The sequence below is a fragment of the Microcaecilia unicolor genome, chromosome 5 (assembly GCF_901765095.1).
Source record: "Microcaecilia unicolor chromosome 5, aMicUni1.1, whole genome shotgun sequence".
Lineage (NCBI taxonomy): Eukaryota > Metazoa > Chordata > Amphibia > Gymnophiona > Siphonopidae > Microcaecilia > Microcaecilia unicolor.
In genome coordinates, this window is record NC_044035.1 from 258,606,193 (window position 1) to 258,615,568 (window position 9,376).

At 45.1% G+C, this 9,376-nt stretch overlaps 1 protein-coding gene across 1 annotated transcript in view; it reads right to left on the minus strand.

Annotated features, from left to right (window-relative positions):
• CD101 (CD101 molecule) overlaps positions 1 to 6,972 on the minus strand; it is a 57,336-nt gene extending 50,364 nt beyond the window's left edge. Inside the window, exon 1 of the mRNA XM_030204033.1 lies at positions 6,563 to 6,972. Coding sequence (XP_030059893.1) covers positions 6,563 to 6,605 — 43 coding nt within the window. The 5' untranslated portion in view covers positions 6,606 to 6,972. The remainder of the gene's footprint in view (positions 1 to 6,562) is intronic.
• Positions 6,973 to 9,376: the final 2,404 nt, after the last annotated feature.

Below are 9,376 nucleotides of genomic sequence, written 5' to 3' on the forward strand. Positions count from 1 at the left end.
AGGAAATAACTTCCTTTGTAGTGATTTTTTTTTTTTAATAACGGACTTCTAATACAGTTGCTATGTATTTTTGGAATGATAATATCTAAAAATGGGGACTCAACAAGATGGTGTCCTGAACAGATGCTTGAGCAGGAGCTCCATTGCTGGATTTGGTGCCTTAGCTATCTGATGATGGGAAAAAGGAGAGGGAAGACTCGGCAGTTGCCTCCATTGCCAACTGGACCCCAGCCTTTGAGGCAATCTACTCCGGACTCATTTGGAATCCCTGCTCGTTCAGGGGTACAAACCTCTTCAGGTGTGCCGGTTGACGTTTCTCTGGCAGTGATGTAAGTGGGGTTTCTTTGAACCCTGCCCTCAGGCCAGCTCCGCCACGACCTGTAAGCTCTTTGTTTGCGGAGCAGAAGGATGGCCTAAGAGAATGGATATCTTCACCGGAGCCGAACGTGAAGGATCTCCCAGCTATCACTTCCTCCGGGCAGATTCTTGGCACAGACTCACACCAACAGAGTTCGAAACAACTGACTGTAAATACAATGGCTGTTGCAGGGGAAGGGGCTTCCAGGACACTAGTGACTACACTGGTTAGGCCAGAAATGGTTACACTGAATACATACAGTGGGGGAAATAAGTATTTGATCCCTTGCTGATTTTGTAAGTTTGCCCACTGACAAAGACATGAGCAGCCCATAATTGAAGGGTAGGTTATTGGTAACAGTGAGAGATAGCACATCACAAATTAAATCCGGAAAATCACATTGTGGAAAGTATATGAATTTATTTGCATTCTGCAGAGGGAAATAAGTATTTAATCCCTCTGGCAAATAAGACCTAATACTTGGTGGCAAAACCCTTGTTGGCAAGCACAGCGGTCAGACGTCTTCTGTAGTTGATGATGAGGTTTGCACACATGTCAGGAGGAATTTTGGTCCACTCCTCTTTGCAGATCATCTCTAAATCATTAAGAGTTCTGGGCTGTCGCTTGGCAACTCGCAGCTTCAGCTCCCTCCATAAGTTTTCAATGGGATTAAGGTCTGGTGACTGGCTAGGCCACTCCATGACCCTAATGTGCTTCTTCCTGAGCCACTCCTTTGTTGCCTTGGCTGTATGTTTTGGGTCATTGTCGTGCTGGAAGACCCAGCCACGACCCATTTTTAAGGCCCTGGCGGAGGGAAGGAGGTTGTCACTCAGAATTGTACGGTACATGGCCCCATCCATTCTCCCATTGATGCGGTGAAGTAGTCCTGTGCCCTTAGCAGAGAAACACCCCCAAAACATAACATTTCCACCTCCATGCTTGACAGTGGGGACGGTGTTCTTTGGGTCATAGGCAGCATTTCTCTTCCTCCAAACACGGCGAGTTGAGTTCATGCCAAAGAGCTCAATTTTTGTCTCATCTGACCACAGCACCTTCTCCCAATCACTCTCGGCATCATCCAGGTGTTCACTGGCAAACTTCAGACGGGCCGTCACATGTGCCTTCCAGAGCAGGGGGACCTTGCGGGCACTGCAGGATTGCAATCCGTTATGTCGTAATGTGTTACCAATGGTTTTCGTGGTGACAGTGGTCCCAGCTGCCTTGAGATCATTGACAAGTTCCCCCCTTGTAGTTGTAGGCTGATTTCTAACCTTCCTCATGATCAAGGATACCCCACGAGGTGAGATTTTGCGTGGAGCCCCAGATCTTTGTCGATTGACAGTCATTTTGTACTTCTTCCATTTTCTTACTATGGCACCAACAGTTGTCTCCTTCTCGCCCAGCGTCTTACTGATGGTTTTGTAGCCCATTCCAGCCTTGTGCAGGTGTATGATCTTGTCCCTGACATCCTTAGACAGCTCCTTGCTCTTGGCCATTTTGTAGAGGTTAGAGTCTGACTGATTCACTGAGTCTGTGGACAGGTGTCTTTCATACAAGTGACCATTGCCGACAGCTGTCTGTCATGCAGGTAACGAGTTGATTTGGAGCATCTACCTGGTCTGTAGGGGCCAGATCTCTTACTGGTTGGTGGGGGATCAAATACTTATTTCCCTCTGCAGAATGCAAATAAATTCATATACTTTCCACAATGTGATTTTCCGGATTTAATTTGTGATGTGCTATCTCTCACTGTTACCAATAACCTACCCTTCAATTATGGGCTGCTCATGTCTTTGTCAGTGGGCAAACTTACAAAATCAGCAAGGGATCAAATACTTATTTCCCCCACTGTACAAGAGTGTATCAAGTCTGGTGTGCACCACTTTGCAAGAGAAGCCAATGGAAGGGGCATGAGTTTTGCATCCCGGCTTCCCTTACACCTTGTGCAGCCACACCGTCTGTACACAGCTTGCTATGTTCCTGCGTTGTACGTCTAGTAGCTCTACAGAAATGGTAAGTAGTAGTAAGCCATGTATACTCGTCTCAACTCATTCTTAAATCAAGTGGTTTCTAAGCTCTCTTTTGAATTTAATGTGGTTTCTGGAACTCTGGCTGCTCAGTCTCGGGCTGAGTGGAGGAGTGGCCTAGTGGTTAGGGTGGTGGACTTTGGTCCTGGGGAACTGAGGAACTGAGTTCGATTCCCGGCACAGGCAGCTCCTTGTGACTCTGGGCAAGTCGCTTAACCCTCCATTGCCTGCCGCATTGAGCCTGCCATGAGTGGGAAAAAGTGCGGGGTACAAATGTAACAAAAATAAATAAAAATAAACCAGCAATTAGATAGAGTGGCTGCTTTGGAGAAAAAAGTGTCTGAGTTACCGGGAATCTGTGGGACTCTTATAAAGGATAAGAACTATACTACTAAGAAGATGAAATATATGGAAAATCAACTGAAAAAAAAACACACTGAAATTTTTTAACTTTCCAAGGTCACCATTAATTACACCAGTTGAGATAGCTAGAAAACATTTTAGACAAGTGCTTAAGCTCTCCCCGAACCTTTACCACAATTAGTAACAGCAAATTACTTGGCATTGCCAGGTGCTAAAGAGAGTGAAGAGCTTCAGGAAGTAAATTTAACAGATTTTTTTGGCATCATCATCTCTGGAGCTTATAAATCAGGCAAGACCACTCTTTTAGTGGCATTTGCCTTAGAACAGACAGGGACACTGTTATAAAATTGTATTTTCGTTATATGGATTGTGAATTCTTGGGATCAAACTTTAGAATTTACCCTGACTTGTTGAGGAGTATCCCAGAAGAGGTACCAAGAGTTTTTGGCCCTCCACCCTCAGGGTCAAGCTCTGGGAATTACTTTTTTTGCTTTGATTTCCTTGTATTTGTTGTCTTAGTTTTCAGAGTAATTCCTATAGGCTGATATTCAGACCATTGGGAGGGGGGGGGGGGGGGGGTAGCCAGGCTGCCACCCGTGGTCAGCGCTGAGCCCGGATATTCAATCCTGGCCCATTTCTGGTGACTGGCATTGAATATCTAGTTTATTTTTGGCCACTTCCAACTTAACCAGCCAAGTTGATATTCAGCACTGGCCAGTTAAGTTGGAACCGGCCAAAGATATACCACCTATTCACGTGGCCAAATATGGCTGTCAAACTTAGCTGGTGATGTGCCAAAAATTGGAAGATAGTTATATTGCATGATATAATCGGCTGTATGCAAGGTGCTAACTGGGAAAATTCAGTTAACAGCTGGCTCATTGAGGGCTGATGGGAGGACAGCTGAACATCACACTCTCCTTCCAGCTCATGAGGGCTGATACAAGCACCTCTCTACCTTCTACTAGACCTTGTGGGCTAGCACAGGTGTGGCAGAAGGTGTCTTCTTCTGGCCTGAATGTTGAGGGCCTTGTACTATTGGTAGGACTGGTTCCAGGGTATTAGGAACCTTAAGCCTGCCCTTGCATCACTTTTAGGCCCATGTCACCACTCCTGATATTTTGATGATTAAACCCAACAATCATAAGGACCACACTACCAAAGCCCCTGGAACAATACAGTAAAAATGTATAACTGACCATCATGAGAGCAATATTCAGAAGCATCTCGGACCAGATTCAGTAAATGGAGCCCAAACTTAGGTGCTGGGAAAAACACAGCGCGGACCACTATTCTATAATGAATGTTCCAAGTTGACTGCTCTTTATAGAATAGAGCGTAGAGCTATTCGGTATGTACACCAGCTGAGAGCTGGTGTAAATGCCAAATACCAGTGACCAACTCTTGACATTTGGGTGCAGGAATGGCAGTAATCTATAACTCCACATACAAAATTTTGGAACACCTCTACCATGCCCCTAGCCACACCCCCTTTCAAACTGCGTGCTATGGGATTTAGGCAAGAGGGGTTATAGAATAGCACACAGAAAGATCCGCGTGCAAAATGTAATTGTTGCCAATTAACTGCAATAATTGATTACATCAATTTTTGCTAGTTAATGGCTTGTCAGCTAATTAATTTGCGTGTGCATCTTCGATCCGCATGCAAATTTCAGCGCCCATATTTGAGAGCCATATATAGAATCCAGGGTTTATTGTAGCTGATATATTTTTATTTAATGGGATTTATTAACCGTCTTTATGAAGAGATTCACCTAAGGTAGTGTTCAGCAGATACAGCTTAACATAAAACTTACAATTTTGTTAATAGCATAATAATAGTAAAATGCCCAAATATAAGCATAAATACAATAAATGAGGTAAAGTTGGAAACAGCAAATTAAAACCTAATAACAACATTAACATGAAACAGTGTCAGAAACATACATATTTAATCACACAACAGAAATATGGTAAATACCAGTAGAATACAAAAAATACCATAATAGACAACATGAAAGACTATTCAATAATAGATACGCTGTGATGTCAGCATTATACCAATGAAACACCTAATAAGCACACATTAGATGTAGACAAATTCTGTTTCAATGAGACAGATCACAAAATTAATGACACAGGGATAGTTGATAGTCTTAAGGAGCATGTGCAAGGGGTATGATATCGAAAAGGATATGTGCCCTCACTTCCTCAGTCTGATCCCCCAGAGATTTTCAGCTTTCTCTTTTGAGGTCCCTTTAACTTCTTCCCTGGCCGTCATGTAATTGTGGGGGGAAATAAGTGAAGGCTAGCACCTGACTTCAGGACTCCTGTTTCTCTGGGCCTGTCTATATGCTGTTGAAGGGACTTAGCAGCCTTGGTCAATGGGAGAAAGGGAGGGAAGTTGGGTCAGCAGGGACCACTGATGAAAGAGACGAGATTTTCTGAATCTGCACTCCCTGCAATGTGCAGGAGTCTTCTGTGGTGGTTTTAAGTCACTGCCCTCTCAGAGTTAATGTTTTCAGGTGTTTCCAGCCACATAATATTATAAACTTTCATATTCCTTAAAGCAAACTGATCCCAAACCAGTTTGTCACAGAGTCATTATCTCCTCACCAGAGAAGAGATTTGGGGGGTTTCTTTTTAACCTGATCATTTCAGGGTCTGAGACCAGAGAGGCAGCCTGAGCCCTTCACCCCAGCACCTCTGTCAGGCTATGTAGTCAGGATTCTGCGGGCTTCCTGGGTCCTTCACACACTGAAAAGCACATACTAGTTTTAGAAAGGCGGTGCAGCTATCCCTTCTCTGTTCGAGGAAATCATGTATGAAAGGAAAAATTACAGGAACCTTCCATGAAGTGAACCGCGGAGCAGAAGGTGTAGTTCTAACTTCTACTTATTTGTAATTTTAAAAAGTTAATTATCAACTTAATCACACTAACAGAAAGTTTAATCTTAAAAACTGTGATCAACAGAAAAAAAACATTAAAAAAGAAAATAAGGTGATACCTTTTTTTTTTTATTGGACTAAGAATACATTCTCCCTCAGTCCCTCATCTCCTTCCTTCCTTCCTTTCTCCACATCCTCACCTCTCACCATCTTTCACAGTCCTTCTCCTCTTGCCTTCCTTTTTCTTCTTTCCCCTCTACCTTCCCTCCCTCTCCTTCCTCCCCTTTTCAAACTTTCTTCCTCATTCCTTTATCTTTCCTTCTCTTATCTCTTCCCTCTTCCCCTCCATTTTTCCAGCTATCCCCCCCCCCCCCCCCCCTTTATCACTTTCCACCTCAACCTTCCCTCCTCTACCTGAAATTTAGCCTCCTATTTTCCATAACCAACAGCAAAGGCTGCAGTGGCTTGAGCATTGCATAGTGCTACCCCGTGCTCCTCCCTGCCCGCCACGCTTTCTACCCACGGCTCATGCAGGTAAACAGCGGGAGGAAGACGGCAGGGACTGGAAATGCTGTGGCCTGCACTAGTATGGCAACCAGGCACAGTATGACACCCTGCAACTCTTGCCTGTTGGCCACCCACTTGCCCCTCACCTACTGCTGATGGGAGGGGGCCTAGGTACAAGTGCACTGTCTGGCTGCTGCCTCCTTATCTTGTAATTCGCACAGGCTGACTTCCCGCAAGCTGAACTCCCTTCTTCCCACTCTGGCTGGCTATAATAAATTATAACCTCAAACTGCAAGCTTGTGACTTCCAAACTGTTAACCTGAAATCCCTGCTGGTCTCTCTCTTCTGGTAATAGGGATACATGATCTTGCATCCTTTTGCAGGGGTGGATGATAGTTAATTCATTCTTATTACTTACCAATTGTCAGGAGTGAGGTCAAGAGGCGCAAGGTGTCCGCCATTGGAGAGGGAGGCGTTGCTTTTTTCAGTTTCCTACCGATGTATATGTGCTGGGGTAGTTCTTTTTCCTAACTGCAGTTAGTGACAGGCTGAGATCAGAAAAGGAAGTAGATTGCACTTGCAGTCGGTTGTGGTTTCCCTTTTGCAAAGCGGCAATACCCATACATCTATATTAAAAAGGGTTCTGTAAACCTGGGCAAAGTCCTTCCTTGGAGCCATAAAGTAAAAAGAAATAGAAAACCAGAATAGAGACTACCTGACCCACTGCTAAACCAAAGCATCGTCCGAGACATTGTTGTGAAAGGAGAACACGGGAAATCCTAGAAAGAACCTGGGCGTCTCCAGATTGATTTTCTCAGCTCAGGTTTCACCGGCTTTGGGCCCTGAGGAAGTGAAAGCTGCGTGAGTGTTAAAGATTCATTATAGGAGAAAGACGAAAAGGCTGATGGAATTGGAAAGCAAGGCCGTTTTTTTTTATACTGATCATTGTAGAAGTGTTCCTCAATCACCTTGAAAAGAACAAGCAAATGGGGCCCCCCAGGAAGCACAAAGCAAGGGTTTTACATTTCATTTATTTTGTAAGAGCTGTCTAGACCTGATGCTGAAATTTCTGGCCCAAATTTAAAGGCGTTATGGGGCTCTTTTACAAAGCAGTGATAAGGCAGAACTACCTCCGGCCCAACAGGGGCACCAATGGTAGTTCCACCCTCAGCGTGCAGCATGTCCAGCACTAGCGGAGAGTTACCCGACGGTAATCGGGCAGCGTCGCTGGGTTAGTGTGGGAGCAGGGTTGCCAGGTGGAAAATTTTTTTCCAGCCCACTGGAGCCCAAAAAACAGCCCAAAAACCGCCCAAACACAAACCCCGCCCCTGACACCCCCGCCCCCGCGTCATCACCCCCGCCCCCGCCGTCATCAACCCCGCCCCCGCCGTCACCGGCCCCGCCTCCCACGTCACCGGCACCGCCTCCCCGTCATCGGCCCCGCCTCTCACGTCATCGACCCCGCCTCCCCGTCATCGGCCCCGCCTCCCACGTCATCGGCCCGCCTCCCACGTCACTAACCCCGCCCAAAACGTCATTAACCCCACCCAAAAACGTCATTAACCCCGCCCCCCCGCGGCCGAAAAAAACCGCCCGAAGCACAAAAACCAGCCCAAAAAACCGCAACCCGCCGCGGGCAAAAATTTCCCGCGGCGGGTCGCGGAAAACCGCCCAATTGGGCGGTAAAACCGCCCACCTGGCAACACTGTGTGGGAGCCCTACCTTACCACCACCTAAATGGGTGGCTGTAAGTGCTTCTTCCCCCCCCTCCCCCTCCCCTCCCCTAAGTGCTTCCCCCCCCTCCCCTCCCCCTGCCCCTGCACAGCCATTTCTTTTTTCAACCTTTTAACCTGCTATGGTAAAAGAGGCCTCAGCGTGTGGCAAAAACAGCTAGCGCAGGGCCCCTTTTACTGCTGGTTGGTAAAAGGGCCCTTTATACGACTAACCAAATCACATAAGTGATGGCCAATGAAATATTCAGCGGCATTAACTGGCTGGTGCTGCTGAATATTTCTTCTGATCACCAGAGCTTCCCAAATGAGGTCACAAAAAACAATGTTTGATGTCATAACCTGGTTGGGCTCACCGTAGATACATCATTATTCTGCACCCCCTGGAGAGGTCATTTAGCCACTATCATGGGATCACAGCTACAAAAAGATTGAAAAGCATGAATCCAGACAGTGCCAGGGCAGTCTGTGATTGGAGACGGGGTGGAGCCGGAGGTTATCTGGTTAGCAACAATATGCACACTGCTAATTCTACCTTTTTCTTATCTCCTAGTCTCTGGAATGGTCTCCCAATATCAGGAGTGAACTTTCTTTTGCTAAATTCTTTTTTTTTTTTAATCCTTTATTCAAATTTTATAAAATCTCACAAAATAATGAGACATTGCAATCCACATTAAATGTACAGGAAAAAGGAAAATTGTTAAAGAAAAAGAATATAGATCTTTCGTCCACAATTAAAGAAAATCTGGATCCAAGACTTTAGAAATACAATATAAAGGAAAAAAAAAACAAAAAAAAAAGGCACAATTGCTACCTCTGTAAGTCTAACTCCAGCCTGCTTCAGGGAGGGCATACAACATTCACTTCAACTCTTGCATTTAGAAAATCTTTAAGCTGCTTTGTGGTCCATAAACTGATACTGTTTAGACTCTAGCAATACATTGCAATTCTTTTGCTAAATTCAAGATGAAATTAAGTAGAGGAGTATGGTAGCCGTGTTAGTCCACTCTTAAGGTTATCAATAGAAATCAAACAAAATAAAACATGGAAAAGAAAATAAGATGATACCTTTTTTATTGGACATAATCAAGAAATGTATTAAGTTATGTCCAATAAAAAAGGTATCATCTTATTTTCTTTTCCATGTTTTATTTTGTTTGATTTCTATTGATAAGATGAAATTAAAAACTTACTATTTCCAATTAGCATTTAATGTTACCTCAGCTTAGGGGCCCTTTTATCAAACAGTGGCAGGGCTACCGCACAGGTAATGTGCAGCAAACCAGCACTACCGCTGGGCTCGCCTATGCACCCAGTGGTAGTTTTGTTCTTCTCGTGCGCCATAATTTTGAGTTTTCTAGTGCAAGGGACGGGGAGTAGGTGTGCCCAGCGGTAATCGGGCAGTGCCGTGCACTCCCGATTACCAGTGGGTTAGTGTGTGAGCTCTTACTACCAGGGCCTCCGAGAGGGGGGGCAAAATTCCCCAGGGCCCGGCGTTAACA